The sequence below is a fragment of the Nerophis ophidion genome, linkage group LG22, assembly GCF_033978795.1.
Source record: "Nerophis ophidion isolate RoL-2023_Sa linkage group LG22, RoL_Noph_v1.0, whole genome shotgun sequence".
Classification (NCBI taxonomy): Eukaryota; Metazoa; Chordata; class Actinopteri; order Syngnathiformes; family Syngnathidae; genus Nerophis; species Nerophis ophidion.
The window spans coordinates 34,232,008-34,253,042 of record NC_084632.1 but is presented as its reverse complement, the minus strand read 5'-3'; the positions used below and the strand labels follow the sequence as shown (position 1 = coordinate 34,253,042).

The 21,035-nt window shown below is 42.1% G+C and overlaps 1 protein-coding gene across 1 annotated transcript in view; it reads left to right on the top strand.

The window, feature by feature from the left end:
* LOC133540808 (serine/threonine-protein kinase MAK-like) overlaps positions 1-15,351 on the top strand; it is a 59,662-nt gene extending 44,311 nt beyond the window's left edge. Inside the window, exons 9-15 of the mRNA XM_061883758.1 lie at positions 539-853; positions 6,381-6,577; positions 6,659-6,780; positions 9,827-9,937; positions 11,503-11,604; positions 11,761-11,838; positions 15,025-15,351. Of these exons, the coding sequence (XP_061739742.1) occupies positions 539-853; positions 6,381-6,577; positions 6,659-6,780; positions 9,827-9,937; positions 11,503-11,604; positions 11,761-11,838; positions 15,025-15,176 (1,077 nt within the window). The 3' untranslated portion in view covers positions 15,177-15,351. The remainder of the gene's footprint in view (positions 1-538; positions 854-6,380; positions 6,578-6,658; positions 6,781-9,826; positions 9,938-11,502; positions 11,605-11,760; positions 11,839-15,024) is intronic.
* The last annotated feature ends 5,684 nt before the right edge of the window (positions 15,352-21,035 follow it).

The following is a 21,035-nucleotide window of genomic DNA, read 5'->3' as shown; positions in this document are numbered from 1 at the left end:
AAATGTGAGTGCGAAAACAAAACATACACAGATATTTATGACAAACATAGAAAAGAGCAGAAAAATATGAATCATTTCCTCATGCTAGCTTTGATTCATACCTGTGATACTATTGATATTTGCCCCATCTTGAGCAGTAAGCCTCAAACCAATCCCAAGAATTGGTGTTGGTCGGCAGCCTGGGTTGACCGGGCGTCACAGTACTGTAGACCATGAATTGATTAACGTGGACCCCGACTTAAACAAGTTGAAAAACCTATTCGGGTGTTACCATTTAGTGGTCAATTGTACGGAATATGTACTGTACTGTGCAATCTACTAATAAAAGTATCAATCAATCAATCAATCAGAGGCACAGTGGATGGATAGAGACAGAAGGATTGTAGAGGGATGGGAAAACAATGATAAATAATGCTTCTCAAATAAGCTCTCCTTAGTCTTAATACTTTTCGAATATACTAAACTGTACAAGTGTAAACATGTGCTGTTCCCTAAAGTATCTTACAGTCAAAGCCATTTATTGGTTTGTGTTTTTCAGGCTCTGCGGTATCCATATTTCTATGTGGGCCAGGTACTTGGAGGCCCACTCAAGTATTCAAAGCAGAACAATGTCCAGGCAATGACAGCCCAAGTAGCCGTGGAAGCAAAAGCTTTGTCTCTGTGTAAGACGAACAAGTTGGAGCCCATAAAGACCCAACCAGAGTCTCAAATCTGCAGCCAGCCTCTCCACCCGCCCCTACAGCCTATCCAACAGTACCAGCAGGCAGACGCACAACAACAAATGTGTCCGAGCATAATTCCAGAAGAACAGCAGGAACCTCTCAGCTTGGTTAAAAACAGGCAGTCCATGCCGGTACGTATCACTCAGGGCCTACTCACAGCAGGCAAATGGTTCCGTCCTCAAACCTACTGTCAACCTAAAGTATGACACACTTCCTGTCCCCTGGCAAGGGTAACCACGGCACGATTACATGAACACGCACTCACGCAACCCATCCAAGTCGAGCTAAAAACTTCTGTAATGACTGTAAAGCTTTTAAAATAGGGTATATCATCCATATTAGAAATAAAATATTAAGACTCAAAATAATCCAAAAAGCCAAACCCTACAGCATGCTCGCTTGTCTGCAACTACAGTCATGGCCAAAAATATTTCTGTCAGTTAATCCACCACTTCTCCCAGAAAATTGTTGAAATTACAAATGCTTTGATAGTCACATGTTTACTTCTTTTGTTTGCATTGGAGCAGCACACAAAAAAGACAAATCTGATATTTTACACAGATTTTACACAGCACTCCAAAAATGGACCGGACAAAATTATTGGCACCCTCAACTTAATATTTGATAGCACACCCTTTGGAAAAACTGGTGAAATCAATCGCTTCCTGTAACCATTAATGAGTTTCTTACACCTTGCTACTGGAATTTTGGACCACTCTTCTTTTGCAAACTGCTTCAGGTCTCTCAGATTTGAAGGGTGTCTTCTCCCAACTGCTGTTTTTAGATCTCTCCACAGATGTTCTATAGGATTTGGATCTGGACTCATTGATCAGAACTCACCAGCGCTTTGTCTTAAGCCGTTTGTGTGTGCTTTATGAAGTATGCTTTGGGTCGTTGTCCTGCTGGAAGACCCATGACCTCTAACAGACACCCAGTTTTCTGACACTGGGCCCTACATTATGCCCCAAAATTATTTGGTAGTCGTCAAATTTCCTGATGCTACGCACACAGTCAAGGCATCCTGGACCAGAAGCAGCAAAACATCATTGAACCTCCACCATGTTTGACTGTTGGGATGGTGTTACTTTCTTTGATAGCCTCATTTTGTTTTCTGTAAACAGTGTGATGATGTGCTTCACCACAAAGCTCCACTTTAGTTCTCCCAGAATGATTTTGGCTTCCTCAGGTAAGTTTTTTTTTCCCTCTGTGTGAGCAGCGGGGTCCCTCAGGGTCTTCTACCACAGCGTCCCTTTTCATTGAGATGCCGATTGATAATGCGAGCTGACACTGTTGTACCCTGTGGCTGCAGGTCAGTTTGACTATGTTTGGAAGTGGATCAAGGTTCTTTATCCACAATTCTAACAATCCTTCGTTGCATTCATCAATTTTTCTCTTCCGTCCCGGGAGGTTAGTGCCATGGGCTTTAAACTTTTTTAATGACGCATAGACAAGAACAAGAAAGTTTGATCATATTACGCCTTTACTGGCTTCCTGTGCACTTAAGATGTGACTTTAAGGTTTTACTACTTACGTATAAAATACTACACGGTCTAGCTCCATCCTATCTTGCCGATTGTATTGTACCATATGTCCCGGCAAGAAATCTGCGTTCAAAAGACTCCGGCTTATTAGTGATTCCTAGAGCCCAAAAAAAGTCTGCGGGCTATAGAGCGTTTTCCGTTCGGGCTCCAGTACTCTGGAATGCCCTCCCGGTAACAGTTCGAGATGCTACCTCAGTAGAAGCATTTAAGTCTCACCTTAAAACTCATTTGTATACTCTAGCCTTTAAATATACCTCCTTTTTAGACCAGTTGATCTGCCGCTTCTTTTCTTTCTCCTATGTCCCCCCCTCCCTTGTGGAGGGGGTCCGGTCCGATGACCATGGATGAAGTACTGGCTGTCCAGAGTCGAGACCCAGGATGGACCGCTCGTCGGGACCCAGGATGGACCGCTCGCCTGTATCGGTTGGGGACATCTCTACGCTGCTGATCCGCCTCCGCTTGAGATGGTCTCCTGTGGACGGGACTCTCGCTGCTGTCTTGGATCTGCTTTGAACTGAACTCTCGCGGCTGTGTTGGAGCCACTATGGATTGAACTTTCACAGTATCATGTTAGACCCGCTCGACATCCATTGCTTTCGGTCCCCTAGAGGGGGGGGGTTGCCCACATCTGAGGTCCTCTCCAAGGTTTCTCATAGTCAGCATTGTCACTGGCGTCCCACTGGATATGAATTCTCCCTGCCCACTGGGTGTGAGTTTTTCTTGCCCTTTTGTGGATGTTGTAGTCGTAATGGTTTGTGCAGTCCTTTGAGACATTTGTGATTTGGGGCTATATAAATAAACATTGATTGATTGATTGATAGTCACAGGAACATTTAGATCTCTGGAGATGGACTTGTAGCCTTGAGATTGTCCATGCTTTTCCACAACCTTGGTTCTCAAATCTTCTGAGAGTTCTTTGCTTTTCCTTTTTTTTTTTTCCCCATGCTCAGTGTTGTACACACAACACAAAGATTGAGTCAACTTTTCTCCATTTTAATTGGCTGCAAGTGTGATTTCTATATTCCCAGTACCAGTTACTTGCTAGATGTGAGTTGGATTACAAATTAAAGGAGTGTCATATGTGTTACGTTTTGGAGGACGCATTGCGATGCGCGGAGGTGTCGGCCTCTAGATGCCAAAAGACCGGAGCAAGCAGGAGTGAAGGTAGGAGCTGGTTTTAATTCTAAAATACAACAAAACACTTGACAAAGAGAAAAGAAAAGGTGTGCCACCGCACCGAAAGCTAAATGCTAATCGTTAGCAAGGGTAGAGTTCAAAGTCTAGATAATAGCGCGAAGGGAAGCTAAGAATGCAAAAGAGAAAACCACACGTAACTGTTGCATAAAGCAAACGAAACAGCCATGTTACGCCGGTTCGGCATTGTGATGCCGGGTTCGAGTCCCTCGAGGATGCGTCAAGTGAACACAGCAAAGGTAAGATATACACAATTGATTTAAATAACAAAAAGAGCTATATAACAAAAATGCTACAGCTAGTAGAATGAAACAAACAAAGGACGCTAGCATAAAAGCTAGGATATACAACAATGAGAAATAAACTGGCACGAAGGCACATAAAACAGTAAAACAAAAACTTCAGCATGAGAACTGGAATGAACAATGAATGGCTAGCGTGAAAAGCTTGGCGAGAATATACATACTTGAGAGTATTGCAGGCGTAACTTGTTGCGTGAAAAGCAAATCATGAACCCAGGCTGAACAAACAAAAGAGGACGGCTTATAAAGTGACGGTGATTATCGGTAGCAGGTGTGCGGGGCGTGAGCAGCAGGTGAACTGATGTGTAACCATAGTGATGGACAAAAACAGGAAATAAACGGGTCATGACTGAGAATGAAAAAACAAACGTGAAGATCTGAGCAGCAGATCGCAACAAGCCAGGCCGAACTAAGGCAACAGGTGGGCTTAAATACAGAGAACATAATTACAAACTGGTGTGTAAACGGAGGGTGCAGGAGGAGCAAATTAAGTTGTCATGGCGACCATACAAAACAAGGAAGTGCGCCACTCAAGTCCAAACATGATCAAAACACCAAAAGGGATACTACAAAAAGGACTCAAACGGACTAGATGTGTGATCCAGGAACCGGATCACAACAATATGCTTAGAATATAACTATTTATTACAATTTTGAAAAGGTACCAATAATTTTGTCCAGTCCATTTTTGGAGTTCCGTGTAAAATAATATCAGATTTGGCTTTTTTTTTTTTTTTTGCAGTGGGAAGGTTATGTTGTTCCAGAGCAAACAAAAGAAATAAACATGTGAATATCAAAGCATTTATAATTTCATCAATTTTCTGGGAGAAGTGATGCATTACCTGACAGAAATGCAGGGGTGCCAATATTTTTGGCCATGACTGTATCAAGAAAAGCTCCTCGGCGGCAAGGCCCCAGGGGTGGACGAGATCCGCCCGGAGTTCCTTAAGGCTCTGGATGCTGTGGGGCTGTCTTGGTTGACAAGACTTTGCAGCATCGCGTGGACATCGGGGGCGGTACCTCTGGATTGGCAGACCGGGGTGGTGGTTCCTCTCTATAAGAAGGGGGACCGGAGGGTGTGTTCCAACTATCGTGGGATCACACTCCTCAGCCTTCCCGGTATGGTTTATTCTGGTGTACTGGAGAGGAGGCTACGCCGGATGGTCGAACCTCGGATTCAGGAGGAACAGTGTGGTTTTCGTCCTGATCGTGGAACTGTGGACCAGCTCTATACTCTCGGCAGGGTTCTTGAGGGTGCATGGGAGTTTGCCCGACCAGTCTACATGTGCTTTGTGGACTTGGAGAAGGCATTCGACCGTGTCCCTCGGGAAGTCCTGTGGGGAGTGCTCAGAGAGTATGGGGTATCGGACTGTCTTATTGAGGCGGTCCGCTCCCTGTACGATCAGTGTCAGAGCTTGGTCCGCATTGCTGGCAGTAAGTCGAACACATTTCCAGTGAGGGTTGGACTCCGCCAAGGCTGCCCTTTGTCACCGATTCTGTTCATAACTTTTATGGACAGAATTTCTAGGCGCAGTCAAGGCGTTGAGGGGTTCCGGTTTGGTAACCGCAGGATTAGGTCTCTGCTTTTTGCAGATGATGTGGTCCTGATGGCTTCATCTGACCGGGATCTTCAGCTCTCGCTGGATCGGTTCGCAGCCGAGTGTGAAGCGACCGGAATGAGAATCAGCAGCTCCAAGTCCGAGTCCATGGTTCTCGCCCGGAAAAGGGTGGAGTGCCATCTCTGGGATGGGGAGGAGACCCTGCCCCAAGTGGAGGAGTTCAAGTACCTAAGAGTCTTGTTCACGAGTGGGGGAAGAGTGGATCGTGAGATCGACAGGCGGATCGGTGCGGCGTCTTCAGTAATGCGGACGTTGTACCGATCTGTTGTGGTGAAGAAGGAGCTGAGCCGGAAGGCAAAGCTCTCAATTTACCGGTCGATCTACGTTCCCATCCTCACCTATGGTCATGAGCTTTGGGTCATGACCGAAAGGATAAGATCACGGGTACAAGCGGCCGAAATGAGTTTCCTCCGCCGTGTGGCGGGGTTCTCCCTTAGAGATAGGGTGAGAAGCTCTGCCATCCGGGAGGAACTCAAAGTAAAGCCGCTGCTCCTTCACATCGAGAGGAGCCAGATGAGGTGGTTCGGGCATCTGGTCAGGATGCCACCCGAACGCCTCCCTAGGGAGGTGTTTAGGGCACGTCCAACCGGTAGGAGGCCACGGGGAAGACCCAGGACACGTTGGGAAGACTATGTCTCCCGGCTGGCCTGGGAACGCCTCGGGATCCCCCGGGAAGAGCTAGACGAAGTGGCTGGGGAGAGGGAAGTCTGGGTTTCCCTGCTTAGGCTGCTGTCCCCGCGACCCGACCTCGGATAAAGGAAAGATGATGGATGGATGGATGGATGGATGGATGTATTAAGAAATCCTTTAATTTCTCACAAATAATTAATGACAGCGTGACCTTCTAAAAAATAAACAATCAGACTGGAAAGAATCCGCAAAGTTAGGGGCCCAAGTCCAGTACGGTAGAAATGGCCTAGTGTGAGTACGCCTGCAGTTTCCCATCATACAGAGCAACATGATTTAAAATGAGTAATTCCATCCTCCAATAAAATATGAAAGACTACGAAAGTAGCTGCCACAGGGAAAGAGAAAAGTGTTACCAGGGTGAGGGCTGGACGAAGACGATGGGGCCAGACGTCTGTCAAGTCAAGCGCCAGTTGGGACATTGCTGATGATTCCGACATTGGAGTGTCCATCTCCAAAAAACCAACAATTAATTCTTTGAGGGATGGAATCATTGACGTTGCCAGCAGTTGGTATGTACCAGCGGCCCACTGTTACATTTTAGTAACCATATGGAGTATATAAAAACCCCCCAAAAAAACACTGCTGTCTAGTTTTCCAGACTCCGAGACGTCGCCGCCATTAAAACAAACAAGCAGGAATAGATTGGACAGAGGTGATTCCGCAACACTGTCACCCAAGCAACATTATCTACGGCAGTCCAGATATCTACCAGGTGAGAAAACGCTATCAAGTCCTCCCATGTCTTACTTGAGTTATTAAATTTTCTAATGGTCTTAGTTTCTATGTCGGGCTCACGCGACCCTAATAAGTACAAACGATGTATAAAAAATGGATGGATGGATATTATTGTCAGGTTCAAACAATGATGACTAGGGGTGGGCAATATCGCAAATTTGGGTATCGATACCGATCCGATCCGATACCGGAAGTGTCGTCATCTGATGGGGGGGTGGGGAGTTCGGGGTATCGATACTTTCTAAAAACAAATTTGTACTTTTGCCTTTAGATTAGATTAGATTAGATAGTACTTTATTTATTCCGTCAGGAGAGTTACTTCAGGAAAATTTAAATTTTCAGCACAATCCCATTCAAGATCAGACAAACATTACAGGGAGACAGAACAGGATCGCTGACGGATCTGCCGGCTTCCAGCGCCCCTTACAAAAAAGATACAGGTAAACAAGGGGGGGGGATGAGAGAAAAAAATAGAAGATTAAAATAAAAAAAAAAATATCAGTCTTAGCCTGGGCCCTGGAGAGGGGGTGCAGACTGAGGCCAAGGGAAAAAAACAACAACTCATAGCCATAGAACACATCCCCACATGTGTGTAAGAGGAAAACATCAAACATCAAAGAACACAGAGGACATTAAAGACATTAAAGCAGCAGATACAACCAGACACTTCTACATACAGCTATGAATAAAAAGTAAAAGAAACATATCCACTGTGGTGGCCTCTGCGGTGTTCCACGCCATCGTCCGCTGGGGTGGAGGGAGGATGGCCAGAGACAGGAGCAGACCCAACAAAGCAACCAAGACAGCCGACTCCACTCTCGGCCAGTGTCCAGTCCGCATGGATGAGCTAGGATACGTCCAAGGTGACTGAGGTGTCCGACACCTGCTCACCCAGCCAAGACACCGCGAAGACTATCCGTCCCAGCGCTCAGTGCTAGCTCCGCAGCCCTGTCCCCTCATCCGCATCTCCTCCAGTCCCTCCAAACCTACTCGGGTGTGGCAGAGACCCTGCAGCTGGTCTCCATGGCCAAAAGGCTCCCGGGAGGCAGATCCAGAAGTCCACAAAAAAGCACCACAGAGGTCACGAAAGTGCCACACCTTGTCACACAGTCCCAAAGGGTCCCGGACCAAAAGGCAAGAAAATATAATAACAAATGAAAACAAGAGGGAAACACAAAAGGATGACACAAGAGCACAGAGCTCCTGCCTACAGCAGCCACTACAGCAGCGCCATCTTGGAAAAAAAAAAAAAAAAAAAAAAAATATTAATTGATTATGATAATAATACAACACAGGACCACGATTTAAGTCAAAAAATAAAATATTACAAAAGTAATATCAATAGCAATAAAGTAATGCAAATAAGGTGCAAACAACTACTGAACCTGGCTTGTCGCCTCAAAACACACAAACACTTAAGGTAAATAACAAAACTCTACTTATTGAACAAAGTTGTAAACATGAACACAAAACAAGAGAACTGAGAAATTCAAATAAAAAAGTAATATCAATTACAGTAACGTAAATAGTGCAAATAAGGTGAAAACAAATACTGAACTTGGTTAGTCGCCTCACAACACACAAGAACTTAAGTAAAAAAGAAAACACTAGTTATTAAACAGTTGTAAAAATGAACACAAAACAAAAGAACTGAGAAATTCTTATCGTTATTTTAGTGCAATAAAATACTTTACAGTTTACAACCAAGACATTAAGTCGCACTGGAAACGCACGCGTGTGTGTGTGCGTGTCTGAGTGAACCTCGGAGCGAATTATACTGATGTGTGTGCGTGAACGCACCAAGCGTCATGTTAATTGTATTTATTTTATTTTATTTTGGGTTGAAGATGAATTTTTAAAGTGTTTTTAAATCTTGTTCGCGACCTATCACTAGGGAGGAGGGTGGAGTGGTGAAGAGCGCTGCGCTTACATTTTTTTTTTAAATCGGAGTGATTCGCTTAATTTGGTGAAGTATCGATACCATCACGCCAGTATCGATACGATACCGATACTCACCAAGTATCGATACGCCCAGCCCTACTGATGACATCTATTAAACAGGACAAGAAGCTAACAATCAAACAGATACAGAAATAAATTTGGCTCAATTTGAGGAGAAACGGCTTGTCTGTACTCTTGTTCAGTCTCCAGCACGCTCTGGCGAAAGATTGTATGTCTCCTCCTTTTGTTGGACTTTCCCTGACCACATGTCAACAGCTGCTTCCAAAGGGACGGGGTCGTAAACAGTTCACAAAAAAGGTCGTAAAACAGTTCAAAGAAGAGGTTCGTAGGTAAATGAGTTCAAAAAGAGGTCGTCTGGAACTTGGGCAGATCCTGCCTTCTCTCCACTTTGTAGTTCTTAGGTTAAAACAATATCTTTCTGTTGATTACAATACGGGCTTCACGGTGGCAGAGGGGTTAGTGCGTCTGTCTCACAATACGAAGGTCCTGCAGTCATGGGTTCAATCCCAGGCTCGGGATCTTTCTGTGTGGAGTTTGCATGTTCTCCCCGTGAATGCGTGGGTTCCCTCCGGGTACTCCGGCTTCCTCCCACTTCCAAAGACATGCACCTGGGGATAGGTTGATTGGCAACACTAAATTGGCCCTAGTGTGTGAATGTGAGTGTGAATGTTGTCTGTCTATCTGTGTTGGCCCTGCGATGAGGTGGCGACTTGTCCAGGGTGTACGCCGCCTTCCGCCCGATTGTAGCTGAAATAGGCGCTAGCGCCCCCCGCGACCCCAAAAGGGAATAAGCGGTAGAAAATAGATGGAGGGATGATTACAATACATGAAAAAACCGGAAAACCTTCATGTTGCTTCCCCCATACACAGTGGAAGTTTACAAGCCTTCTTCTTGGTAGGTTTGGAAGATAGCTTTTGGTCTTCTCACCGGGAACTCAATTCAACACAAAGTTTTTGTTATAACTTAGATAAAATTATTCTAACAATTGCAAAACTTCTGAAAATGTACAAACTGATGAAGAAGCATAGCACAATTGGATTCATGCTGACCCTTTTTTCAGGCATAGACCCAAAGAGTAACTCATCGACCGGGAAACAAGGAGTCAGTACAACCCTGCGGGACATCCTGGGTTTGGCTCAAGAACAAGAAGGGGACCTGCCTATTATTAAAGGTCAGTTTTAGACAATTTCAACGGCAAAATGTACAAACCCCAAAACCTGTTTGGACATAGTGTAAAACGTAAATAAAAACAGAATACAATGATTTGCTAATCCTTTTCAATCTATATTCAATTGAATAGACTGCAAAGACAAGATACTTAACGTTAGAAACTGGAAAACGTTGTTATTTTTTGCAAATATTAGCTCATTTGGAATTTGATGCCTGCAACATGTTTTAAAAAAGCTGGCACAAGTCGCAAAAAAGAATGACAAAGTGGAGGAATGTTCATCAAACACTTATTTGGAACAGCCCACGGGTGAACAGGCTAATTGGGAACAGGTGGGTGTCATGATTGGGTATAAAAAACAGCTTCCATTAAATGCTCAGTCATTCACAAACAAGGATGGGGTGAGAGTCGCCACTTTGTGAAGAAATGCGTGAGCAAATTGTCGAACGGTTTAAGAAGAACATTTGTCAAACCAGCTATTGCAAGGAATTTAGGGATTTCACCATCTAAGGTCTGTAATATCATCAAAAGTTCAATGAATTTCAAGAAATCACTGCACGTAAGTGGCTAAGCCCGTGTACTTCGGATCCCTCAGGCGGTACTGCATCAAAAACCGACATCAGTGTGTAAGGGATATCACCACATGGGCTCAGGAACACTTCAGAAAACCACTGTCAGTATCTACAGTTCGTCGCTACATCTGTAAGTACAAGTTAAAACTCTACTATGCAAAGCGAACGTCATTCATCAACAACACCCAGAAACGCTGCCGGTTTTGCTGGGCCCGCGCTCATCTAAGTTGGACTGATGAAAATTGCAAAAGTGTTCTGTGGTCTGACGAGTCCACATTTCAATTGGTTTTTGGAAACCGGACGTCGTGTCCTCTGGACCAAAGAGGAAAAGAACCATCCGGACTGTTCAAGGCGCAAAATTCAAAAGCCAGCATCTGTGATAGTATGAGGGTGTATTAGTGCCCAAGGCATGGGTAACTTACACATCTGTAAAGGCAACATTAATACTGAAAGGTGCATACAGGTTTTGGAGCAACATATATTGCCATCCAACCGTTATCATGGTCGCCCCTGCTTATTTCAACAAGACAATTGCCAAGCCATGTGTTACAACAGCATGGCTTTATAATAAAAGAGTGATGGTACTACACTGGCCTGCCTGTAGTCCAGACCTGTCTCCCATTTAAAATGTGTGGCGCAATATGAAGCGTAAAATACCACAACGGAGACCCCGGACTGTTGGACAACTTAAGCTGTACATCAAGCAAGAATGGGAAAGAATTACACCTGAAAAGCTTCAAAATTTGGTCTCCTCAGTTCCCAAACGTTTACTGAGTGACGTTAAAAGGAAAGGCCATGTAACACTGTTGCAAAAATGTCTCTGTGCCAACTTTTTTGCAACATGTTCATTCTGTTTTTATTTACGAATTACACAACGTGCCAACTTCACTGGTTTTGGGTTTTGTACTTAGTTATTGTTTTAATGACAAGGTGTAAGGAAGGAAGCGGGTACCTGTGGCTAAATAACTTATGCATCACTTGCATTATTCTTTCCAGACTCCTTGATGTCCAAGACAAAAAATTCACCAGGTGAGAAGTCAGAAACTCGAGATGCAAAACTGATAACCCCACTGACTCAGAATGGAGGCCCCTGTGCAAGTAAGTTACTGCATATCAGCACATGCTACTATCTTATTTACCGCTATTATAAATCAGCATACAAACCCCCTGGTAGTACAAAATGGCTAAAATGTTTAACAGCTATTGTGTTCATTTGCCCAACTCCTCCAACTGACTTTTCATTTCCATGCTTAGTTGATTTGTCAACCCCTGCTGATCTCAGGATTGACTCAAAAATCAAACTGTCCAAGAATGCGATCTTCTCTCATCAAGGTAAAGAAAGTAACATAAATGTATAAACTATGAATGTAATGGTGGATGTTTATTTTTAATCTGATTGTACAGCACAGAACTTTGGATTTCTGAACAGAGGTGAATAAATTAATAACAGTGTACACATTGAGTTAGTGCAGAGGTCGGCAACCCAAAATGTTGAAAGAGTCATATTGGACTAAAAATAAAAAAAATAAAAAATCTGTATGAAGCCGCAAAAAATTAAAAACCTTGTATAAGTCTTATATTGATGGCAACAGATGATGTAAGTGTCTATATTAGCTTATGGACACCCCTGCCTATTTCAACAAGACAATTGCCAAGCCATGTATTTTAATCTTTTTTCAACACATTTTTACAACATTGGAAAACATTTGTAAAATGGAGGCTTCTCACAGGATTAGATAACTTTTTGAAATTATTGGCTCAGAATTTAAATCTTTTAATGGATTTATTACAATCTTTGCAAGCTGGGTAATGTTTGCTGTGGTCTGGAACAACATGGCAGACAAACAACTATCATAAGTGCAGCCAATGCTATGTACAGATAATGTGTCATGAGACATGCAAATATAAGTTAAATACACACAAGACATAAGTAAAGGAAATTTAATAATCTCAAATATACCTACAAACTGTTCAAAACGAGGGCTATGGTTTGGTTTGTTTTCCCGGAATGCAAAGGAAGGTGACGGGACATGGCCGTGAAGGTAAATACATATTTTAATTTATCTATAAAAAAAAAAGTGCAAACCAAAGTCGCGCACAAGGCGGAGAACAAACTTGGCTAAAAAAACAGAAACTACCACAAAGGCAAAAAACTTAGGACGTGAAAAATTTGCTAACTGTGACTTAAATAAACAAAACTTAAATAAAGAGCATGAAGCTTGAACTATGGCATGAAGAGAATGAACAGAGCATGGAACAACAACAATGACGCCAGGCCGACTGCCTGGCAACTACAAGCTTAAATAATAGTGACGTGATTAACACAGGTGCGTGAGTCCTAAACAAATCAGGTGCGTGAGTCCAAATGAATCAGGTGAACTAATGGTTGTCATGGTGACAAAACAAACATGAGTGCACAATGAGTCCAAAACCAAACAGAACGTGAACACAACATGACACAAACAAGGCATAATGATGCAATATGTACACACAGCTTGCCTAAACAGCATGTTAGCATCGATCAGCTTACAGTCATGGATTGACCAAATATGCCTGATAAGCACTCCAGCAAATCAATAAAATCAACTAAGTTCACCTTTGTGCATTCACACACAGCATTGAACGTTTTGTTGGACAAAATGAGATGAAGAAGGAGTGGCATAAAACATGTATTTCTGTGGCAGCATCGGAGAAAGTTGTACATGTAAACAAACTACGATGAGTTCAAGGATCACTGAAATTAGCAGGACAAAACATTTCTTGTCCAGTGAAGCATGTGTAACATAAACAGTGGGATTTGTAACAATTAGGAAGGTTTGTGTCATGTTTCTTCTGCAGAAACAAAATCAAAACAAAACTTTTTTCTTCTTTTTTTCCCCATTTTTGCACATCTCTGAAAACGTTCTAGGGAGCCACTAGGGCGGCGCTAAAGAGCCGCGGGCTGCTGACCCCCCGAGTTAGAGGGACAGGAAAGTGCCTCACTTTTTATGTCTACTTTGTAGAAAAATACTGGACATTGCAGCACACCGTGCGGTAGCAGAAGTCATGACTAAGCGATAGTGTTAAGGAGAAACCAGAACCCGGATACCCGTATCCTTCGTGACGGACAAAGAGAAGAGAATACAATGAAAGCAGTCTGTTCAGTAGAGATTGGAAATGGGGCTAAAATCTGGATCTATTAATACTTAGATTCAAGCAATAAGGACTTCATGTCTTAAGAATTCAACAATCATTGCGATTTTTAAACAATTACTACTTATCTGCATGGTTAAAAGCTCCTATATAGAAATGTTGTTAACCAAGCACAGCCAAAGTGAAGGCATACCCATCAAAATTTGCATTTCAAGATAAAAATAATTTTTCACCAAATAAAGAGATGGGGAAAAATTAAATAATTTCTCCAAGCGTAGATAGTGACAGATAGCTAAAGATGTATTGACCTACAATTCACATGTATTGGACATGTATTAGAGTTCAAATCCTACATTTATTCTGGATGCTTAATCACCGACAAATAATTATGAAATCATCAGACTTGGAGGATGCTCATTCAATTGTTTGAAATGAATGGTTTGCAGTTATTTCCCCTTTTTTTGTGTTAAGTACATAACTCCACATGTGTTCATTCATAGTTTTGATGCATTCAGTGACAATCTACAATGTAAATAGCCATGGAAATAAAGAAAATACATCAAATGAGAAAGTGAGTCCTGTGTTGGCCTGTACACACTCTCTCTCTCTCTCTCTCTCTCTCTCTCTCTCGCTCTACAATTCAATTACAAATGTTTTTTTTGTATTTTTTACAAATATATATATATATATATATATATACACATATATATATGTATATGTAAAACAACCAAAAAACATCTGTAAATGAATTATATATTTATATATCTATAATATAGATATACAATTCAATTACAAATGTTATATATATATATATATATATATATATATATACATACATATAGATTCTATATGTATATAGACATGTATACAGTATATATAAAAAACAAAAAAACATTTGTATGTATATATATATGTATGTATATATAAATGTATGTATGTATATATATATATATATGTATATATATATATATATATATATATATATATATATATGTGTCTTGATTGGATTATCCAGAGAATAGTGCTCGATACCGTGGTAGAGCGCAATATGTAGGTGTGGGAAAAATCACAAGACTACTTGTGATTTTTCCCACACCTACATATATATATATAATGCGTGTGTGTGTAAAAAAATCATTTGTAACCTTAAGCTTTAGGGAGCAAGGTTCATCAACATACACTTGCATAGCCACACGAGCTAGCCTTCGGTTTTCTAATTTATTATTTTATCATTATTATCATCATCATTTTAAGAGAGTGAGGATAAACAGTATCGCACACCCATTTGATTTCGGTGTATCTTCTACAGAGACAAAACTGTAAGAATAAAACTGGTATAATATTTCGTTTAAAATGTTGCAATAATCTACCTTTCCTTGTTTTCAGAGATTCACAGAGACCACAATGTCTTCAGATCTCCTCAAGTCCCTTGTCCAAATGCAGGCTTCACAGGAACAAATACATTCTCCAGAAAAACGAACATCCCACCAGTGCATGGACGAGTGGACTGGACTGCTAAATATGGAGGCAATCGGTAGAATAGCGTTCACTCATGTACATGACTGAATGTTGTCCATTTTCTATTACTTGCCAAGCAGTTCAAAGTGTGTCTGCAGCAGTAACTTGGCGAACAAGGTGGCCGGCTGGTACGCCATCCTATGGAGGGAGTGCCAAAATGCAGAATGTAAAAAAGAATATTCCAAAAAAATAAATTAATAGTATCAAAAATACGTAAATGAAAATATATGTATAATGCACACTCTGTACACTTACTGTATTTTCCAGACCATAGGGCGCACCACATTAATAAGGCGCATTGAAGGAGTCTTATTATTTTTATTTTGTAAATGTACAACACTTCCTTGTGGTCTACATAACATGTAATGGTGGTTCTTTGGCCAAAATGTTGCATTATGTTTTACAGATCATCTTCAAGTAGCTTTCTGAGCGTGTCTTCAGGATGCGCCGTTTTGTGGGCGGTCTTATTTTTGTGGCTCACCTTCGACAGCGGTGTAGCGTGCAAGGACGAGATTTGAAAAAGTGTCAAAAGATGGAGCTAACCGTTTTAATGATATTCACACTTGACTTAAAATCAACAACAGAGCAGCATCTCCTCAACCGTGGCTCAATAATGCAGCAACAAGGCCAGAAATGTCTCCCTTGAAAAACCGTCCGACCGGAACTCTATAATAACTAAAGTTCCTTGGGCGTATAATGTAAACTCATTACACCGGTATGTTTTACTGCTTTCGTGGTGAGTTTACTGACAATATAAGAACTTTACACTACTTTATATTAGAAATGGCGACGGCGGAGAATAAATGTCCCATAATAAGAAGATGGACAAAAAGAAGCTGTCGTCACTGACTACAAAGGCGGACGCGCACAATGTTTTCAAGACTTATGCAGATCCCAAATACAGATCAGCAGGTAGCAGAGGGTAAGAAAAGTCGCCTTTGCATATTATGCAATGTTCTATATTCTCAATGGAACATTTTAAAGTTTTGGTGTTGTTTACTGCCATCATATTGCAGTCTACACATATCTCTTGTGTGTGACTGCCATCTACTGGTCACACTTAACATTTCACGATGTACCAAATAAAATAGCATTGAGATCGGTAAGCAAAACCAGAATTATTTCGAACATCAGGCGCACCGGGTTATTAGGCGCACTGCAGCAAAACCAGAATTATTCCGTACATTAGGCGACCCGGGTAATGAGGCGTACTGTCGAGTGTCGAGGCAAAAAATAGATTTTAAGTGCGCTTTATACTAGATACGGTCGGTTATCTGATTAATAATATTTTACAATGAAATGGGGGACATGGTAAATGGGTTATACTTGCATAGCGCTTTTCTACCTTCTAGGTACTCAATGTGCTCTGACACTATTTCCACATTCACACACTGATGGCGGAAGCTGCCTAACCACGGCCCATCAGGAGTGAGGGTGAAGTGTCTTGCTCAAGGACACAACGGACGTGACTTGGAGGGGATCGAACCAGGAACCCTCAAGTTGCTGGCACGGCCGCTCTACCAGCCGAGCCACGATGTCCGGTGCGGCCTATAAAGCGAAGGAAGAGGTAGGAGAAAATACAGGGTCAGAGCAGAGGTACGTATGTACATTTAGTCAAAATATTTATATTTCTAAAGTTAAAGTTAAAGTACCAATGATTGTCACACACAGACTTGGTGTGGAGAATTAATTTTCTGCACTTTACCCATAACCCTTGATCACCCCATAGGAGGTGAGGGGAGCAGTGAGCAGCAGAAGTGGCCGCGCCTGGGAATAATTTTTGGTGATTCAACCCCCAATTCCAATTATTGATGCTGAATGCCAAACAGGGAGGTAACGGGTCCCATTTTTAAAGTCTTTGGTAAGACTCGGCTGGGGTTTGAACTCACAACCTACCGATCTCAGGGCGGACACTCTAACCACAAGGCCACTGAGTCGGTTTAGCGTTAGCACAATCACTTTTCTTCAGTGGGCTAACAGCAACAGGCTAGCGAAAACTGCAGTTTGGAATGTTTCTATCGTTCACAATCATTGTGGTGATAGTTAGTCGTTGTACATAATAGAGCCACTAGAGGGCAAGCTGGGATCATATGTGTGTGGGTGACTGCTTTAGTATATATAGCAAAGAAAAACAAACCACCAGGTGTCTGTCATTAGCCCATACTTACCAACCCTCCCCGATTTTCCGGGAGACTCCCGAAATTCAGCGCCTCTCCCGAAAACCTGTCAGGACAAATTTTCTCCCGAAAAGCTCCCAAAATTCAGGCGGAGCTGGAGGCCACGCCCCCTCCAGTTCCATGCGACCTGAGTGATGTGTCGACAGTCTTTCCCACAATCTAAAGAGCGAGTCTGCCCAATGACGTTATAACTGTAGAATGATCGAGGGCGAGTTCTTGGTTTCTTATGTGGGTTTATTGTTCGGCAGTTTCGTTAGTCCTCCCAGCCCGGTAGCAACACACAACAACAGCAGTCACGTTTTTTCAAAGCAGTTCGTCTGCTTGAACAGCAATGTTGTGAACATGTGACACTCTTCAACAGGACAATACTGCCATCTACTGTACATAGAATAGAATAGAATGTAGAATAGACGGGGAATAGAACAAAGATGGACATTTCAACCCTTAACTCAACAATGAGTAGATCAGGGGTCGGGAACCTTTTTGGCTGAGAGAGCCATACAAGCCAAATATTTTTAAAAGTATTTCCGTGAGAGCCATATAATTTATTTATTTTTAACACTGAATACAACTATATGCGTGCATTTTTAAGAAAAACCAACATTTTTAGAGTACAATAAGTCTCTTTATTTTTAATAACATTGTTATTCTGAGGCTAACCAAAAATAAATAAAATACTTCTTACCATTAATGCGACTTCTTGAACAGGTGCGGTAGAAACCGGATGGATGGATGAAAATGCATGAGAATGTTTTATATTTTGAAGGTTATTTTTGACACTGTGATTAACAGCGGAATTATTCATTACTTATCGTGTTAAGCAATGTCAGCTAAGATTTATCTGAAAGCCAGGGGCAGTCATCTAAAGAGCCTCATCTGGCTCTAGAGCCATAGGTTCCCTACCCCTGGAGTAGATGAATGTGTTATGTGTGTGTGTGTGTATGTGTAAATAAATGAACACTGAAATTGAAATTCAAGTATTTCTTGTATTTATATATATATATATATATATATATATATATATATATATATATATATATATCTTGATTGGATTATCCAGAGAATAGTGCTCGATACCGTGGTAGAGCGCAATCTGTAGGTGTGGGAAAAATCACAAGACTACTTCATCTCTACAGAACTGTTTCATGAGGGGTTCCCTCAATCATCAGGAGATTTTAATGGAAGCATTCACATACAATGGTTTATATAGGGCACAGAGTGGGTGGGTACAGGCAGGCGTGGGGTGTGGTGATTGGCTCATGTGTTACCTAGGAGTTGTTTCCGGCTATGGCAGCATGTTGAAATGATTTCACTGCGCTCGTTGAGGAATGATAGATCTGGATGATATATAATAAACAGTTTTTCTTTTAAGCATAGGTTGCATCTTTTATTACCACTGTTGTAAGGTGTGCTGGATGCAAGAATTTGCCATGTTATGGAATATTCAACATTATTGTCTTTGAGGTTCCAAATGTGTTTGCTGAGTTCTGTAGAATTCCGCAAAGTCTGGTTTCCAAAGGAGGCTTTGTGATTATTCCATCTGGTTTTAAATGCTCCTTCGGTTAATCCTACGTACGTGTCGGATGTGTTAAATGTCCTTGCGTGTTACCTTTGCTTGGTAAACGACTGATGCTTGTAAGCACCCCCCGTTGAGAGGGCAATCAGGTTTCTTGCGACAGTTACATTCTTTATTGGTTTCAGAGTCGTTTAGTCTGGGGGTAGGCAGTCCTTTTGCAATTGCTTTGTTGTGGTTTGAAATGATTTGTTGTATGTTATTCATCCAGCTGTAGCTCAATTTAATGTTGTTCCTGTTGAATATTTTTCTTAGGGTGTTGCCTTTGGGGAAGTGTTTGTTGATCAGAGGGAGGAACTTGTGGCCGATATTGGTTGAGACGTTTTTGCTGAATGGCGGGTTGTACCAGATGATGTTGTTTCATTTTCTGCTCTTTTTTGGTTGGTTTCCTGGCGTGGTTTCATAGGTGAGGGTGAAGTTGTATCCGCTTTCATCAAGTGCTTTTTGGTATGGGGGGGTTGCTTGGTCGAATTCAGCTTTGCTAGATGACAGCATCGATAGCCTCTTATTGATTCCGGTAGGTATTCTTTTCGTGGTGGTGGGTGGGTGTTTGCTGTCACGGTGCACATATTGGAGTGTTGTGTTGGGTTTCGTGAATGGTTGGTAGCTGTTATTTCTCAGGGAGTTTCCTCTTCTCCCAGCTTGCTAGCCTCAACCTGAACCTTGGTATTTACCGTGATGACGGGCTGGCAGTGTGCCACGCCTCGCCAAGGAGCAGCCAGAATACCAGGAAGCGCATATGCCAAATCTTCAAAGAAAACGGCCCACGGATCACGATCGAAGCCAACAAGCAAACCGTCAACTTCCTCGACGTCACTTTCAACCTGAGAAATAACAGCTACCAACCATTCACGAAACCCAACACAACACTCCAATACGTGCACCGTGACAGCAACCACCCACACCAAACACATTTGGAACCTCAAAGACAATAATGTTGAATATTCAATAACATGGCACATTCTTGCATCCAACACACCTTACAACAGTGGTAATAAAAGATGCAACCTATGCTTAAAAGAGAAACTGTTTATTATATATCATCCAGATCTATCATTCCTCAACAAGCGCAGTGAAATCATTTCAACATGCCGCCACAGACGGAAACACCTCCTAGGTAACACATGAGCCAATCACCACACCCTACGCCTGCCTGTACCCACTCACTCTGTGCCCTATATAAACCATTGTATGTGAATGCTTCCATTAAAATCCCCTGATGATTGAGGGAACCCCTCATGAAACAGTTCTGTAGAGATGAAGTAGTCTTATGATTTTTCCCAAACCTACACATATATATATATGTATATATATATATAAGAGGTAAAGGCGCAGCTGAAGGCAGCAAAAGAAATGTCAGCAATAACTTGGAGTTATAGGGCCCTATGACACGCGTCACTGGAATCGGAGATGGAATCAAGGTTCGCCAAATACAGAATCAAAATGCGGATATTGCCGTAATGTCACTAAGATACTGTACTTGTGAGAAAAAGGGTGAAATTGTGCTTTTTGGACAATATTCAGCCAGGGCCCAGCACTCTCGTCGGTAGCCCCTATACCAGCAAGCTTTTCAATCTGGCCGGCCAGACATTCCCAAATAACTTTTTAGATCTTTATGATTGAAACAGTAGCTGCCATTATGATGTGCAATCATGTTTTCAAATGACCGTAAGTCTTGAACAATACAAAGTATTTTTATGCTTTGAATCTGCGCTTTTGCATGCTGTAGTAGTTACTATGGTAATGTCAGTCACAGCAGCTCAGACGAGGCACCAAGCAATGTGGATGGGGAGCGTTTCCACAGAGTGTTTCCAGAGCCTGCCTGAAAATGCGGGTCTCAGGGACATACGCGGAAGGAGATTTTTACAACAAAGTTCTAAAGTGATCAGACGCGATTGCTCTAAGACTGCAAGGGTAACTCAGCTTCCCCTAGAATGTCCAAAAATAAGTAATTAAATATATAGTGTGGTGTGTACATGTTATTAAATAAAAATATGCGCTGCAACAGGCGCTTTTGTTCAGAATCAGTTTCTTATCCCTGGTAACGAAGCGGCTTTCCTCTGTCTCATTCCCGTGGCTTCACGGTGCTTTAAACAGTGTAGACGCTGGCTGTCCAGAGAGTTCAATGG